At 53.1% G+C, this 17859-nt stretch overlaps 1 protein-coding gene across 1 annotated transcript in view; it reads left to right on the top strand.

The window, feature by feature from the left end:
* SDK1 (sidekick cell adhesion molecule 1) overlaps window positions 1-17859 on the top strand; it is a 724823-nt gene that overhangs the window by 598535 nt on the left and 108429 nt on the right. The window contains exons 18-20 of the mRNA XM_069569592.1: window positions 7651-7766; window positions 9948-10140; window positions 14402-14500. Of these exons, the coding sequence (XP_069425693.1) occupies window positions 7651-7766; window positions 9948-10140; window positions 14402-14500 (408 nt within the window). The remainder of the gene's footprint in view (window positions 1-7650; window positions 7767-9947; window positions 10141-14401; window positions 14501-17859) is intronic.

The following is a 17859-nucleotide window of genomic DNA, read 5'->3' as shown; positions in this document are numbered from 1 at the left end:
GTCTCCCAGCCCGGGGGGACCCCAGCGGCAGCACCCTGACTGGACCACTGTACCCCACTCCGCCCTCCACTGGCCACCCCAAGAAATCCATCCTCAGGAACCGGGAAGCGCCTTTGTGTTATCAGCAACTTGCAGACGTTTCCCGAAGGCAGAGGACCTCTGTGTCTGAAGCCACTCGTGAGGCTCTCCATGCTCATAACCTGGCTGTTCGGTGCCCCAGAGCGCTGGGGCCTTCCCCACAGGGCTCCTTGTCCTTGACTGTGAAAACTGAGACAGTGTCCTCACTGGGGTCTAGGGGGGATTATCTGGTGAAAATGGATTTTTTTTTTTTTTGAGCAGTGAAAATCACAGAAAGGCATAACCCCTGTCACTTCACCAGGCCTCTTCACGGCCTGCAGTTTGAGGCTTGGAAAGAATGGCATTTCAGGTGCTAGTTATCTGGGGAGAGAACGCCCCTGGAGGCCTCACTCGGGCGGCAGGTAGGCCGCAGCTTCCCAGGAGGGTCCTCCGCACACAGACCAAGCCCAGCTGTGGACGCGTGGGCCTCCACCGTCCTGCGGAGCGGCGGCTCCTCAGGGGCTGAGCCCTGCCTTTCCCGGAAGGCTGGGGTTAGGTAACCCTCCTCCATAATTAAGACCTTTCCGCCAGAGCAGCTTCTTCTTTGAAGCTCTGTCAAGAAGGATTTATGGGCTGTAGGTCTTTTTCTCACTTGAGGGAATTTTTAATCCCATTGTCCACAAATTTGTGAGTCACTTCTGATGACAGTAATTAGGAGAAAGAGATGCTCAAGGATCTGAGCGCAGAAGAGACCTGAGGAGCATTGTGAGCTTTGACATGAGGAGAAGGGAGCTTGCCTTCTTAGCTGGGTTAGCCGGGCCAGGATGCCTGGTATCTGGGCCCCGGGGCAGGGAAGTTAGGGAGGCACTGACGTGATGGTGAGAGGGCCTTTCAGCGCGGCTGTTACGTGACACAGAGGAAAGGAAGGGATGGCAGGAAGTATTGCTCATTTAGTTTATGCAACATGCCATTTTCTTGAAGTGTTCGATTGGTGTGGTCTTACTTTAGAGAATATAACCGCATTTGACTGGAAAATTTTATGGAACTTCAGTCAGTAATTGGAAAGGAAATCCCAGAACTAAGCCTGCAAAGAATGAGGACGTGGGCTTTCCAAGAAGTCACGGCCCTTTTCAGTTCTTTCCTGACCGCCCTTCATGTTCTTTCGTCCCTTTTCCCTCCTTATTTCCCCTCCCACCGCCTTCCCTGCTCTCTCACATGGGGGAGATTGTCCAGGTGACCCATTGCCGCAGGATAAACCTGGAGCTTGCAGGCAGCACCGTTGTACCGTATCTTGTGGTTTTACAGGCTGGGAATGGGATCTGGAGGGGTGGTGCTTTGGGCTGGCGGCTGAGGGTCCGGAGAAGGGAGAGGGGTTCCCTCGAGTGTGGGTGCCTTGGCTGGAAGGCCATCAGGTCGGGCACCCTGGGGCTGCCCCCCGGGCACCACACCCAGCCAGTCCAGCATGGTGGCTGCAAGGACAGCAAACTCCTTTCTCCTCTCAGGACTTCCAGAAAGGACAGTTCTAGAGATAAGGCGTGGAAGCTGCTAGTTTATTAATGCCTGGGTCATATTCTCTTGGTCAGAACAGTCAGAGTCTGCACTGAAGTGCCTCAAACACCGCTTGCCTCAGACACCACCTCTACATGAGAAAAGACATCAAGCTTTTTGCAGCCATTTTAAAGTCAGATTTACTGATGTATACAACTTACTTGCCTTGAGAGCAGAGCTCTGCCCCACCCCCACCCTTGGCACGGTTCTTGTTTCCTCTCCTCTAGCTTTCCCTTTTACAGGAATCATAAAAATGGGAAAAGCCAGCATGCCGTGGAGCCGGCTGCGTCTGGCCCTTCCCCACGCCTGGCACTAAGGCCGTCCACGTTGTTGGCAAGAGTGAGCGGCTCCTCCCCTTTCACTGTGAGCAGCGGTGCCTCCCGTGGATGGGCCAGTTTGGTTTTCCTCTCCAGCAACTGAAGGGCTTTGGAGAAGTTTCTAGTCTGCTGCTGCTGTTGTTCAGTAGCTCAGTTGTGTCCAGCTCTTTGCGACCCCATGGACTGCAACATGCCAGTCTCCTCTGAGTTCTCTCAGACTCACGTGCATGGAGTCGGTGATACCGTCTAACCATCCTCTGTCGTCCCCTTCTCCTCCTGCCCTCAGTCTTTCCCAGCATCAGGGTCTTTTCCAGTGAGTCATCTCTTCGCATCATGTGGCCAGAGTATTGGAGCTTCAGCTTCAGCACCAGTCCTTCTAATGAATATTCAGAGCCGATTTCCTCTATTGACTGGTTTGATCTCCTTCCTTGCTGTTCAAGGGACTCTCAAGAGTTTTCTATTTCTTTCATCAATTTTCAGCATACAGATCTTGCCTACAGTTTGTTAAATTCATATCTATTTCATGTTTTAACTGCCATGTAACTGATACTGAATTCTTAATTTCAGTTTCCAGTTCTCCATTGCTTGTGTTTCAAAATATTTTGATCTTGTATCCTGTGATCTTGGTTCTGAGTAAACGCGGGAATTTCCTACATGGAGAGTAATACTGTCTGTGAGTAGAGAGGCTTTTTGGCTCTGTTTTCCTTTTCAATCTGTATGCCTTTCGCTCCTTTTCCTGCGTTACTGCTCCAGCTTGGCCAACCAGAATAGGAGTGGTAAGAAAGGCACCTTTGCTTTGTTCCTCAGCTTAGGGGAAGGCACTCCCTCTTTCATCCTAAATAAAATGCCAGTTGTAGGTGTTCTACAGATGCCTGTTAGCAAGCTTGGGCTTCCCAGGTGGCGTTAATGGTAAAGAACCCGCCTGCCAATGCAGGCAGCATTAAGAGACATAGGTTCCATCGCGGGGTTGGGAAGATCCCCTGGAGGAAGGCATGGTGACCCGCCCAGTGTCCGTGCCTGGGGAATCCCATGAACGAAGGAGTCTGCCGGCCTACAGCCCGTGGGCCGCAAAGAGTCGGACAGGACTGCGGTGCCTTAGCCTGCGCACGTATGCTTAGCAAGGTTAGTGAGTTCCCTTTAATTCCTACTTGGGGAGTCGCTGCCGTTGTTTTCCCTTTAATCTGAGAGCTTAGTTGGTAAAGAATCCGCCTGCAATGCAGGAGACCCTGGTTCGATTCCTGGGTCAGGAAGATCCCCTGGAGAAGGGGTAGGCTACCCACCCCAGGATTCTTGGGCTTCTCTTGTGGCTCAGCTGGTAAAGAATCCGCCTGCAATGCGGGAGACCTGGCTTCAATCTAGGTTGGGAAGATCCCCTGGAGAAGGGAAAGACTACCCACTCCAATATTCTGACTTGGAGAATTCCATGGAGTCCATGGGTTAGGGTCGCAAAGAGCTGGACATGACTGAGCGACTTTCACTTTCACTTTTCCTTTAATCACTATCGGAGATTCAATTTTGTCAAACGATTTTTCTAAATCGATGAAGATGATCAAAGTTCTGTTGATAATGGCAGATTACCCTGATGAATATTCAAATGTTGAACCAGCCTTGTGTTTATAAGACAAACCCTACTTGAATTAGGATAAATTGTGATTTTTACATATTTTTAAATTTGATTTTTCTAATATTTTATTAAGGATTTTTGCATCTATGTTCTCAGGCCTATAGTTTACTTTTCTTTCTTTTTATGTTCAGCACCTTTTTCTGATTTTGGTGTCAGCTTAATGCTTTAGAATGTCTTTTATTTCCTCCTTCTTGAAATGCTTAGTAAAATTAACCATCGAACCTTGTATGCTTAAGAGTTTTCTTTTTGGGAAGTGTTTAATTTTGTATTCAAATATTTGATAGCTATTTGACTACTCGGGTCCTCTAGTTCTTCTTAAGCAGACTGGAAGTGTGTTTCTTTAAAGACATTTGTTCATTTCATCTACTGTTGAGTTAATGAGCCTAAAGATACGCAAAATGTCCTTTTATTCTTTTAGCGTCGATAGAGTTTATAGAGGTGTCTCCTGTTATTGGTGATGTTGGTAATTTGCAATTTCTATTTATTTTTTTACCAGTCTGGCTAGAAGTTTATTGGTTTTTAAAAGAACAGCTTTTGGATTCATTGGGGTTTTTTTCTATTATTGTTTATTTTTATTTCATTGATTTTTGCTCTTTTTCTTCACTATTTTCCTTCTTTTAAAATTTACTCTTATAGGTTCTTAAAGTTGAAGTTTAGATTCTAATATAAACATCTAAAGGCTGTTAATTCAGTTCAGTTCAGTAGCTCAGTCGTGTCCAACTCTTTGCAACTCCATGGACTGCAGCACGCCAGGCTTCCCTACCCATCACCAACTGCCGGAGCTTTCTCAAACTCATGTCCATTGAGTCGGTGATGCCATCCAACCATCTCATCCTCCATCGTCCCCTTCTCTTCCTGCCTTTACTCTTTCCCAGCATCAGGGTCTTTTCCAATGAGTCTGTTCTTCACATCAGGTGGCCAAAGTATTGGAACTTCAGCTTCAGCATCAGTCCTTCCAGTGAATATTCAGGACTGATGTCCTTTAGGATGGACTGGTTAGATCTCCTTGCAGTCTAAGGGACTCTCAAGAGTCTTCTCCAACACCACAGTTCAAAAGCATCAATCCTTCAGTGCTCAGCTTTCTTTATAGTCCAACTCTCACATCCATACATGACCCCTGGAAAAACCATAGCTTTGACTAGACAGACATTTGTAGGCAAAGTAATGTCTCTGCTTTTTAATATGCTGTCTAGGTTGGTCATAGCTTTTCTTCCAAGGAGGAAGCATCTTTTAATTTCATTGCTGCAGTCACCATCTTCAGTGATTTTGGAACCCCCCCAAAAAAATCTTACTGCTTCCATTGTTTCCACATTTATTTGCCATGAAGTGATGGGACCAGATGCCATGATCTTAGTTTTTTGAATGTTGAGTTTTAAGCTAACTTTTTCACTCTCCTCTTTCACTTTCATCAAGAGGCTCTTTAGTTCTTCTTCGCTTTCTGCCATAAGGGTGGTGTCATCTGCATATCTGAGGTTATTGATATTCCTCCCAGCAATCTTGATTCCAGCTTGTGCTTCCTCCAGTCCAACATTTCTCATGATAACATCTCTCATGATGTACTCTGCATAGAAGTTAAATAAGCAGGGTGACAATGTACAGCCTTGACGTACTCCTTTTCCTATTTGAAACCAGTCTGTTGTTTCATGTCCAGTTCTAACTGTTGCTTCTTAACCTGCATACAGATTTCTCAGAGGCAGGTCAGGTGTTCTGGTATTCCCATCTCTTTCAGAATTTTCCACATTTTGTTGTGATCCACACAGTCAAAGGCTTTGGCATAGTCAATAAAGCAGAAGTAGATGTTTTTCTGGAACTCTTGCTTTTTTGATGATCCAGCACTTTCAAGTCCCCAAATTTTGATATGTTGTGTTTTTCCCTTTTATTAAACTAAAAATGCTTTCTAGTTTTCCAGGTGATTTCATCTTTAACTCATGGGTTACTTTGAAGTGTGTTCCTTAATTTACAAGTTTTTAGGGACTCTCCACATAATCTTTCTGTTGTTAATTTCAAGTTTAATTCTGTTGAGTCATAAAAGACACTTTTTGTGATTTCAGTTATTTTTAACTTGTTTAGATTTGTTTTATATGACATATATATTTCAAATATGTCCATCTCGGTTAAGTTCCACATGTGCTTGAAAAGAATGTGTAGTCTGTTGTCCTTGGGTAGATTTCTAAGTAAATACCGTGTGGATCAGATCCTGTGTGGTGGTGTCTGGCAGAAGGGCCTCACTGATGTGCCTGTCTGCCTTCTTTTTTTGGTGGAGTGTTGAGGTCTCCAGCTGTCCCCGTAGTGCTGTCTAGTCTTACCGTCAGCTTCGTCAGCTTTGCCTTCTGTACCTTGAAGCTCGGTGGCGTCCACAGCCAGGGCTGTTGGGTCTTCTTGAGGGACAGATCGCGTCATCATCATGCCGTGAGCTGCTTTATCATCGGTTTCATTGCTTGGTAGGATATTTACTTTGATATTAATATAATGACACCAGGTTTATTTTAATTAGTGTTTTCCATTCTCTTACTTTTAAGCTATTTTTTAAAAAGAGGGGGAGGGTCCCTCTTTTCTCGTATTTCAGACCCAGTGGCCCTGTGGCCTCAGCTTCCTTATGGGCTCACAAAAGGGTAAGACTTTATCGTCTGTTCAGCTTTTCCTCATGTTTGATGGGTGTGCCATGCTTCTCAACTGCCTACATGCTCGGCTCAGTGATGCCTGTGGCCGTTTTCAGTCCACCAGTTTAGGATGGTGCTGAATGGGAAGTGACTAGGACAGTCTTCCTGGTACCGTATGGAGGGAGGGCCCAGAGACAGCACGGGAGGAGACGGGAGTGGCTGGGCGGCTTGGAGTCTGGAGTGGAGGGCTGGGATGAGGCGTGTCTTTCTCGTCTCTGCCGGATGACGTGAGATTCTGAAGAAGAGCGTAATGAAAGCTGCAGTGATTTCCAACAGGACCATACGGAATCCTCACGTGTTCTGTGCCAAGAGACGCGTATCTCCGTTTCTGTTCCTGGAGCCAAAGGATCCTCTGGGATCCACTGTCTTTCCCTTGAAACAAGCTCCTAAAGAACCAAGACCTTCCTATGTGTCCCGCAGAAAGCTGTACGGCACAGCCAGCTGGCCTGCCCCCTCTGCAGAGGCCGTCCTTCAGAGGCCGGCCGGGTTCCGTCTCTGCCGTTTCCAGAAGCCCGCTGATTTCCCACTGCCCTCCGTGTACGCTCTCAACCTCTGTGTCCAGCACCTGGGGCCATCCCCACAGTGACCCGTCCACTTTCTCAGCCCTTTTCCCCCCCAGCACCCCACGTCCAGCCATGCTCATTATTCTCTCACCACTCACCCGGCTTCTCATAATCGCTTGCCTTTGCTGACTCCATTTTCCCCGATGCGAGCACTTTTCTCAAGGCCTCTCCGCCCTCGGAGGTCTGCCCTTTCTCCCAGCCCTCGTGCGGTGTCCCCTGGTCTGAGGCCTTCTGCAAGCACTTGGCGCAGAGGCTCCACCCGTGTGTGCACCAGAGGGAACTGCCTGTGACTATGCTAGTTGCAAGAGAGAAGCTCCCCAGGCATGTGACTTCCTTGGAGGCCTCTGGGCAGGCACATAATTGGGCTCAATAGCTCTTCAATAAAAGAAATGGAAAGTGGAAAATTTTTTAATGGTGGTTTCTATGGCAGACAAAGAGAAATTTAGCCTCTGAATGGATAAGTAAGTACATATGAAAAGGGATTTTTTTTTAATATATAAAGGATAACCGGGCTTGAAACAGAATGATATGTAACAGGGGGTGCAGAGGCCTAGATCAAACCTTGCCTTGATCTCATATACTGGCTAACTGAAAAAAAATGTGGAGAAAGCTTTTGTTTGCTGTCTGTCTTGGGACCCCTTAGGAAAGGCTCACCATGGGTTGAGATGACCTGGTCCACCCTTCTGCCTGTGCCTTTAAGAATTCTCCAACAGAAAGTGAGGAGTAGCCCAGCTCTTTCTTGTTGTAACATCACGATTAGCTTCCAAAACCGTGCAACAACCCGGGCGCGCAGCGCTGAGCGTGGCGGTGAGTCAGTGGTGAGCGGCAGCTCAGGGTCTCTTCTCTCCCCGCCCCCCATGCCTCCTGCTGCCCTGGAGCAGTGCCGACCGCGCCCCCGCAGAACGTGCAGGTGGAAGCCGTGAACTCCACCACCATCCAATTCCTGTGGAACCCTCCACCTCAGCAGTTCATCAACGGCATCAACCAGGGATACAAGGTACGCCCGGGGCCACAGCCAGGGAGGAGGCCGTCTCGGCGTCGGCGCGGTCTTATGAGCAGGGAGGGGCCCCCCGCACCTCGTTTCGTGAGGAACCCACGGCAGCCAGTTACAGACATGTTGGCCTTGGCGGGGCCTCCTTTCACCCATGGTGTATCACCAGCCGTACTGACTCGTAAACTACTGGTTGCCAGAGGTTGGTTGTTGGGAATTCCCTGGTGGTCCAGTGGTTAGCGCTCTGCACTTTCACTGCCAAGGGTGGAGGTTCAATCCCTGGGTGGGGAACTAAGATCCCGCACAGCCAAAAAAAACCCAAAACAAAAAAGGGTGGTTCCGCTAGGACTGAGCAACCTTATGAGAAAGGCCGCCCACTTAAAATGAGCGGCGGGAGACCCCTCCTGGCGGATTGAAATCAGCACGTGTACCGAACGCTTCCTCCCGGAAGGGGGTGCGCGCAGACTCAGAACAGAGGGCACGGGCACAGCTGAGTGCGGTTTCTACCAAGTAACGACGAGCAGGTGCCCCCTCACTGCTTCAGGACAAGTTCTGTGTGTGGAACCGAGACCTGCTGGCTCGGGGCCCCCACCTGGACTGAGCAGACACAAAAGGCACTCCTGCCTGCCCTGAGCCGGGTCTGAGCGCTGGCCTTTGACCTTCAGAGCTGCGCCTGCATGCAGCCTCCAGAAGCACAGCTCTGCTTTCCTTTTGGGTAACCATCCCCGGCTGGACAGGGAGCCCGCCTTCATTTCACCTGTAGCGTGATATGTGCACATAGCTTCTGCAGGAGCAGGTCAACTCAAGGGTTCCACCTCTTTTTGCTTAAAAACTTGATAATTTCATATTCAGAGAGTGTTATTTCCTCAGAACACAGTTCACTCCCCACCCCACCCCCATTTGGAGTCAACTTACTAAAACACTTGTTTTTCACTAGAAAGACAGGCATAGTTGGAAATCTGTCCTGTCTTTTCTTTTCTCCCAGAGGTAGCTACAGTCAGAAGTTTCTTCGAAATCATACTGATCAGTGAAGATCTTACTGGCAAGGCCGGGGTGTTCATTCTGTGGCTCGGCTGTTGACTTACTCTGCATAAATGCACTCCTTGTCCTGTGATGTATCAATTTTCAGACCTAGTTAGCGCTAGAAATGTTTGGTGTCCGAGGAATTAAAAGTCACACTCATACAATAATGTTGCCAAAACGTTGGAACAGCTGCCTTTGGAGTGTGTATAGATGCTGCATTTCTGCTGACTCAGGTGGTAAAGAGTCCGCCCGCAATGCAGGAGGCTCAGGTTTGATCCCTGGGTCAGGAGGATCCCCAGAGAAGGAAATGGCAACCCACTCCAGTATTCTTGCCTGGGACATCCCATGGACAGAGGAGCCTGGCAGGCTACCGTCCACGGGGTCGTAAAGAGTCGGACACGCCTGAGCAACTGACACTTTCACTTTCATGATCAGTCTCCCCAAATCCGTTTTTAGAAAACCGGCATGAGATAAATTACAGATAATTAACATTGTTCCCATCGAACGTAGGACTTCTTCTTGAGTCAGAGTAGGTGCCCATCCAGAAAAATATTTGCATTGATGTTTCATCCATTCAAATAACAGGTAATGTCATCTTTACTTCTTCATGTTAAATATATATATGTTCCGTAACGTGTTTAAGTGAAGAGAAGGTGAAAGTTTGAGAAGTGTCTTTTTTCCCAATGTGAGTTAAAGTAGATTTTTTAATACACGTGTATAAAAGTACATAGGAATATACGTGTGCTCGTTGCTTAGTCATGCCCAGCTCTTTGTGACCCCGGGGACTGTAGCTCGCCAGGCTCTTCTGTCCGTGGGATTCTCCGGGCAGGAATGCTGGAGGGCACTGTCCTGTCCTTCTCCAGGGGACCTTCCCGACCCAGGGATCAAAGTCACATCTCCTGCCTCTCCCACACTGGCAGGTGGAGTCTTTACTGTTGAGCCACCTGGGAAGCCCATAAATATACATATTTGTACTCAAGTAGTCTGTGAGATATCTTTTAAAATCCATATTTTTCAGCAAAACTATGAAATGTAGACTGCAGTAAATTTCTTGATCATGATTTTGCTTTCTTCGAAGACATGCTGTGGCAAAATAAAACTTTGGTGCAGATTTGAGGGTGAAAGCATGAAATTAAATCTCTTTTTCACCCCGTTCCATCCCAGCTTCTGGCTTGGCCAGACGATGTCCCCGAAGCTGTCACTGTCGTCACCATCGCTCCAGACTTCCATGGGGTCCACCACGGGTACATCACCAACCTGAAGAAGTTCACCGCCTACTTCACGTCAGTTCTGTGCTTCACCACCCCCGGGGACGGGCCCCCGAGCACGCCGCAGCTCATATGGACGCATGAAGACAGTGAGTCCCCTCTCCCAGGGTCTCATCAGCCCCCTTAGTCATCGAAGAGGTTTGGGCCCCTGTCATGTCCAGCTTAGCTTCGTGTAGTCTGTGGGGTGTGGGTGACCCTGGAGAAATAAGCTGGGAGCTGACCAGAGGTGTCTCAGCAGCTCAGTTAAGACTCATAGTCGGAACCGTCTAGGCATTCGGGGCCGAGGAAGGACTTCCCGTGGGGCTGTGGCTCGGGCGGTTTCACAGCTCTGTCTGGAGGTTTTGTGGTGACAGACTAGAGACCAAGGTGATGCAGTCTGGGGAGAAGGCGGATAATCAAGAAAGCCTGTGCCCAGACGCGGGGCTAGCACGGGGGAGATGCAGAGACGGGGTACAGAGGGCCGGGGGCCGGTGGGGCCCAGGGTCAGGGGTGGGCAGGAGGGGCTCTCCAGGATGAGTCCGAAAACTGCGTCTCGGGTGACAGGCCGGTGGGGACAGCCGTGACCGGAACGTGAAGGCAGGTCCAGGGCTGGGACGCGGGGCTCAGCCGGGGCCCACTCACGTCGAGGCAGCAGCAGGCCTGAAGAAGCAGATTTGGGAGTCCAGCACCTAGCAACTGTGACCGTGTTCTCCCAGGAAAGGCTGGGGGCTATAACTGAAGCGTGCAGTCTCACCACAGATGGAAATTCTTGAAATCAGTGCTACCTTGGGGCGTCTGACTATGAGGCCCTTGGCAGTGAAACCACCTAAGTGGGTGCAGTGGCTTTGGGATCAGGGGGCTTCAGAGAAGCGGGAGGCTGACTAGGCCCTGGCCCCACCATGTGCGAGGAGGCTGGTTGGAGCCTGCGTGCAGAGGGGTGAGCAGGGGGCCTCGGGGTGGGGGGCTCTGGAAGAGGAGGAGCGCTGCTTGCTGGAAGGCCCCTTCTCCACTGCCCTGAAGGAAACACAGCTGGACTCCTTTACGATTGCAGGTGAGTGGGAAGGCAAGCCCCACCCCCCACCCATGGTTGAGGGAGGTGGCAGTGAATTCTCAGAGCTTCTCAGGCACCCCTCGCAGCTCTTCATCATTTGGACATTTTCTTCCATTTCATTATCAAGAGAAGAGCCCAGGGCAGCATCTCAGCTCCAACCACAGCAGGTCCAACTGGACATTGGGTTTTACTTTCCAGAGGACACTTACTAAGAACAACAAGTGGCAAAAGCAGGGAACTTCTTCGGATAAATGAGAGAAGACTCCTGGCTGAATTCGTTACTTAAAAAGCTCTATTGTTGCCAGTTAGACAGACACAGCGGACATGAGACTGAGCAAACTCCAGGAGATGGTGGAGGGGAGCCTGGCACGTTGCAGTCCACGGGTCGCAGAGTCGACAGGACCGTGAAGGAACAACAGCAAAGCCAGACTCGGACTCGCGGAAACACCTCGTGATGCTGGGCAGCCAGGGAGCAGGGCCTTCACGGCCCCAGGCCCACCGTCAGGAGAAGGAGGAGTGCAAGATTTCCTGAGAGTTGAGAAAAGTAGCAGCGACATCATCTTTTTAGAATTTTCTCACTGAACCACCATCTTTTGATAGAAGGGGAGCCTGTCGGTCCTACCTGGAAAGAGAGCATCCTTGTAGGCGTGGACCGTCTCCCTGAAAGATGGGAGGTAGGGCAGCTGTTGGGCTTCAGGTGGCACTAGTGGTAAAGAACCGGCCTGCCAGTGCAGGAGACGTAAGAGATGCGGGTTCGATCCCGGGGTCGGGAAGATCCCCTGGGGGAGGGCATGGCCACCCACTCCAATATTCTTGCCTGAAGAATCCCATGGACAGAGGAGCCTGGCGGGCTACAGTCCACAGGGTCGCACACAGTCAGACACGACCGAGCAACTGACCCCGCACAGGGCTGCTGTCAGCTCTGGGGGCGCAGCCTTTAAAGGAGGACCTGGGACTCCGCGTGCCAGCGGAATGCCCCCCACCCCATACTGACGACGCAGATGGCGCCCTGGTTAGTTCTGCACACACAGCGGGCCTCCTTCTCCAAAGCTCTGATGAAATAAGAACTGTGGGGAGGGGGCGAGGGGGAGCAGCGCAGTAGAGAGGAAACAGAATATAAATTTCAGCCGAGACGCTGCCAGCTGGTTCCAGCAGAGCTAGAGGACAAGCGTATTTGGGCAGGAATCCAGGAAGCAGAAACACTGAGAGCATGAAAGGAGCAAAAAGCTTTCTTCGCTATTCTATCGATCGGAAAAAAGAACAAGCCAGTTCAAAAATCCGTCAGAGTGTCTTTCTGGAACCTTAGAATTGGAGGAGGACGCGATGGTCTTGACAGCCATCCTATTTTACCGTGTTCCACACTCAAAGAGTGGAATTTGTCAGAGCGTGTGAGCTTGTCCTTAAAGAGTCTTTTGAAAGTTTCGCCCAGATGAGTGAATTTGCTGAGGCTGTTATCATTTTTTATTTTTTTAAATCACGAGGTGTGTTCAGAGGCTTTGTCCAAGTACCAACTGGGTACCAGGTGTGGAATTCGCCTTAAAATCCTGCTGTCTCTACAAGGTTGACAGTGGGCAGAACAGGGCTGAGGCCGGTGAGCTGGGATCCCTAAGCTCAGCTCCTGGACGGACACCAGGCCCTAAAACTTCGTGCCCTCCTGTTGGGCTAAAAAAACTGTGCTTTGTTATTGTGAGAAAGCTCCCTGTGTGGCCTTGCCCCGAGGCGTCCACAGGAGGCCAGTGGGAACCTGGCTCCCCACCCGGCAAGGAGCACACTTGTCTCCCCTCCAAGTCTGCCTTTGCGCCTCCCTTTCCTCCCCCTGTTGTTGTCCCCTACGTTTCTCCTGCAAAAGGGCAGATGGGTGCATGTGGGGGGCGCCACCACAGAGAGGCGAGCGGAGCAGGGCTGGTGAACTGCGGGCCCGAGGGGTGCCCGCTAGGCACCCCACGATGCCCGGCTCGGGACTTGGGACGCAAGGGGCCGCTACTCTCTTCGCCTCCCCCCGCCTCACCAGCCCCCGCCCCATCTGCCCACTGTGCCTCCTCTCCAGGGTCTCCTTTCCCAGCAACCGCCCCGCCACGCGGCACAGAGCAGGGCCTAACCAGCACGTGTGGCCCGTCGCTGTGGGCACAGTCACTTGTCACCCCTTCCCACCTCCTGGGGAGGTGGCCCCAAGGGGACCAGGTGTGGGGGCGCTGGAGTGCTCAGCCTGGAGGAGCTGGAGCAGGCGGTGGGCTCAGAGCCCCCTGGTGGCCCCTGTGGTTCCTCCAGGGCAGGCGGGAGACCCGGGTGCCGGACCAACCTCCAGGCTGGCACCTGCACGTCCCTGCTCTGAGCTGGCATGGAATTCTACAGCCGGAGAACTGGCGCAGGGTCAGAGCAGACTCCTGACAACCCTCTGGGTCTGTGAGTCCGGATCTGTTTAGCTCACGTCCTGGCCTTTCAGGCCTTTTCTCTCCGGCGCTTTGCAAACCGACAGTAAGCTCAGCTTAGAAACGACTCTATATTCTGATGGCATGATAACTGACAACTGCTAACACCAGCAGCCACGTCAGTCAGCACTTTTGTGATGCCAGGGACATGCTAACCGCTTTTGTGCTTTATTACATTTTTTTCTCACAATTACCTTGCAGTGTGAGTTCCTTTTATTTTCCCTGTTTCGCAGATGAGCAAACTAAGGCTTAGGCACCCAAAGGACCACAGAGCCAGCCAGCAGGGAACGGGCTTCTGCCCAGCCAAGCTGCGCTGCCCTCCTGCCGTAGGAGGAGACTACGGTCAGGGAAATTCAAGGGAAGCACGCAATTTTTGCTGGAAATTTCTCATGCCTGCCCTGCCCCTGGGCTACGTGGGGAGAGTAAGTGCAGGTTACAGCCTGATCAGGCTGGCAGGCATCGGCCAGTGACCAGGTATGGCCGGCCTGGCCTCCTGGCCTGGACTCCTGGCTGCGGCCCCACATGAGACGGATGCAGAGGCGTCAGGGACGCTGGAGTAAGCAGTAGCCTGCGGGGTCCAACCACCTGATTGTTCAACTAGATGCAATCAAGAGAGAGAGAAGGGACTGCGTCCACATCTCCCACTGCTGGCCTCTGCAGTTCTGGCGAGGCTGGGGTGAGGCCGACAGAAATCTTTCTTGTGGCCATAGCCCGGTCCCTCTAACACCTCAGATCCTGTCCTCCTGGGTTTTCTCTGGCTTTCCCTGAGGGCTCTGACCAGCAGGCTTGGTCCTGGCTCCCGCCTCCTTCCACAGACAGACTGTTCCCCGCCAATCCGACTGGAGAGAATCGGGGCGCACGCTAACAGATGTCTTTGGTTTTCATTTCCAGAACCGGGAGCTGTGGGCCACCTGAGTTTCACAGAGATTCTGGACACATCTCTCAAGGTCAGCTGGCAGGAGCCCCTGGAGAAAAATGGCATCATTACAGGTAAGGGTCTCTGTGGTCAGAAAGAGGCAAAACAAGTCTGCCCCACACAGAGGGATGGACACAGCTCTAGGCGCCACGGCTGGCAGAGCCCGGGTGCCCAGGGCCTGCAGGGTGACTGTCGCGGGGCCAAGGTTGGGGGAGGACCTGTCCCGGGGGCCTCGCCTCATGTGGGCCCCTCCGGGCCGGGCTGCAGCCTCCCAGTGTGCAGGCTCGGTCTCGTGGGCTTGTCGAACAAGCCTCTGACATCTCTGCCCGGGAGACCCGCGCTCCAGGTGTGTCCTCTCACAGCCGTTTCTGTTCCGTAGTCTCGTGGCTGTGTAGGGAGTTGACAGCTGAGATCACGGCGGTGTTACAGCTGAGGAGGCTGGGGCTTGGGCGGGCAGGGAGAGCCGAATGCAGGCGCCATGATGGGGTGGCCCTGCCCCCCGCCACCCCCCGGCCCCACCCCAGAGAGCGGCCAAGCCACGCCTGTCCCCTGCCCCAATGCCAGGCCACCGGGGGGCACTGCAGGTGAGGGGCACCCAGGGAGCAGGGCCCCAGGCTGCGCGTCGGCCACCTCCCTCTCCTGCAGTGCCGTCTCAGGGGAACGGCTCACTTTGGTAGGACTTTTAATGATTTCATTTTGTAGAAGAGGCTTTTGAAGAACCTTCCAGGTTATAGGGCTGGTTTTCCACTTAAATTGAGTCATCCACACGCGGCAGGGGGGTCGGTCCAGGCTCCCCACCTGGGCCCAGGGCTTCGCTTCCCGTGTTCCCAGGGACTGTGCTGCCCGGCCAGGGGAAGGCCGTATGGTTCTGCTTCGTCAGTGGTTAGGTGCAGACAGCTTTATAAGTATTATATCCCGGCAACTGAACAGCCGTTTGAAAGAAGATGCGTTCACTGAAAGAAGAATGTGGGATGCCTACGCCACGGGCACTGCCCAGCTTCTCCAGTTTGGAATCCGAGTGGGCCCCGCCCGCCTCCCGAAGTTCCTGCCCAATGTGGTGTTCACACGGCTTTGTGTGACCACCAGAAACGCAGCAGAGACAGGGCGCATTCAAAGGCTCGCGGCGTGCTCTGATCCTGGGATTGCGACTGGCTCCTGCCGCAGGTTCACGCGGGGCCTCAGACACAGCCCCCCACACGCAGCCCGGGGCCTGTCCCTACGCTGAGCTCCCCGCTTCTCTCCTGTTGTTCAGGAAACCTCCCGGGGCCAACCCGCAAGGTGCCCTCTGCTTGCCTGCACCCAAGCAGACCCCCTACAGAGGGAGTGCTCCGATCCGGGAGGTGCCACTGGGGCACCGTTGAGCCGATGCCGCCGCTGACCCTCACTTTTAAATAAACGCATGAATCTAGATCTGCCCTCAAGAAGCTGTGAATGATGTTAGGTCCAGGAAAGGGGGACAGTCCCTCCTGAAATCGGACCTCCAAAGCCCAGTTTGCTCACACTCTGAGGCCTCTGGGCAGAGGACGCAGTGCTGCGTGTGTAGGGAAGACGCCTGGAAGGAATGAGACCAAGTTGGGGGGGTGGCGCAGCAGAGGAGGGCGGTCGTCCAGAGGAACCCAGCTTCCTGTGGCTTTAAGCTGCACAAAGGGAGGAAAACAGACGACCAGCGAGACGGAAGCAGACCCAGAAGCGCCGGAAGCCGAGTAGCGGCCCCCACGTGGAAGAAGTGCTTCCGGCTCAGCCCTGTGGGGACGTCTGTGGCCCGAATGACAGTGAGTTAGAGCTGAAGCTGCCGCTGACTTCAGGGGGGCCGGGGCGCCACAGGGCAGGCAGACCTCTCACCGACATCAGCTCAGCCCTGAGGATCCACAGAAAGGGAGTACGTTTCGAAAACCTGGCCAGGACGCCTCGGTGGACAGACTCCACTGGAAGGCCTCCCGCTGACAGTCACAGCCTCGGCCCTTCCTGGGCCCTCCCAGCACCCGCCCGCCTCTCCCTCCCAGTGTCCAGCCTTGTGGGAAACCCACAGGCACCCCCCCCACAAGTGGAGCCCACCTCCCCAGGCTGGGCGCCCGCAGCCAACACTCCTGATTGATGATCGTCAGTTCCTACAGCTAATAGGGCTTAATGAACCCAATTTCGTGTTTTATTAAACAAATACTCGCAGTCACCAGCAACAGCTACTGTTTGTCACGGAACGCGTAGCTCAGGCTGTTCAGCGCCGGCTGCCCTGCCCGGGGCTGGGAGCAGGTCTGCAGTGGCAGCTCTGAGGGTCAGAGCTTCAGGCAGACACTCTGCTCCAAGCACGCCTCCCCCGGGGCACGCTGCTCCTCGTGGTCTGTTCTCTGCCTCACCTCTCCCCTCGACTCTGTAAGGCGGGCTGCACGGGGAGGGGGTCTTCCCAGAGGCCGGACCCCAGCTTCAGTGTCCCCACAGTCACCCCCCAGGACCCCTGCCCTCTGTGGGACCCTCCCTGCCCTGGATGCTCTGCTTGGACACGCAGGGCAGCACCCCTGGATGGACTTGGTTTCCCGTGGGGCCCGCCAGCCGCACCCGAAACGCCTTTTCCAGGCTGAAGGGAGAGAATTCCACCAAGTACAGCAAAAGAAAGCCGTGTTTGTGTTTGTGGGCAAACCTGGCCTCCGAAAGCCCCTTTCAGGAAGCATCGACAGGGCACCAGCCACCGTCCTCCCAAGCCGCCCCGTCAGTGCTGGTCAGAGGAGCTGCCGGGCAGATGGCACCACGTCCAGTCCTGCACACGGGCCGTTCTGTGGCCCAGAAGCCCTGTAGGAGACTGGAGGTCGGGAGTGCCCCTGAAGCGCCTGGAAGGAGCCCACGGGAGGCGGCAGGGGTGCAGGGCGCCCAGCGAACTCTGCCTGCGCTGCCCCTGTACGCGGCATTCACCACGGTCCCCCCCTAATGCTGATTTATGAGCAGGAGGACGCAGACAGACAGCTCGCGATGGGATGCGCTGCTCTCTCGTGGAGAATGTACTTCAGCTCAACAGGGAATCATTTCTGAAGCCCCTCTGGCCATTAGTCTCAGTTAGGCGGCATTTGGAGCGGGTAAGGCACACGCTGGGAGGGGGCTCTCTCCTCCCTCCTCCCTCACCGGGGCCCGAGGAGCACCCTGGCCAGGCCTGCCTGCAGGGGCCTTGCCCACCGCGTGCCCACGCCCCATGCCTCTGTGCGGAACATCCAGGCCAGCCTGCTCTCGCTGGCCTTTGCCGCGTCCTTTCCCGAGTGTGTGAGGGCCTTCCGTTGGGCACTTGGCTTCATTTGTATCCACAACAACGGCCGCCCACCAGACTGTCTGTTGCCATGCCGTGGAACCCTGCTAATTCTCTTCTGCTAAGGGTGCTGGAAGCGCTGTGTTTGGGCTCCAGGTTGCCATGCAGAACAAGATGCTGTTTTAGTAAATCTTGATGAAGAAC

The sequence above is a fragment of the Ovis canadensis genome, chromosome 24, assembly GCF_042477335.2.
Source record: "Ovis canadensis isolate MfBH-ARS-UI-01 breed Bighorn chromosome 24, ARS-UI_OviCan_v2, whole genome shotgun sequence".
Taxonomy (NCBI): Eukaryota; Metazoa; Chordata; class Mammalia; order Artiodactyla; family Bovidae; genus Ovis; species Ovis canadensis.
The sequence above is the reverse complement of the archived record's forward strand: the minus strand, read 5'-3'. Positions and strand labels throughout refer to the sequence as shown.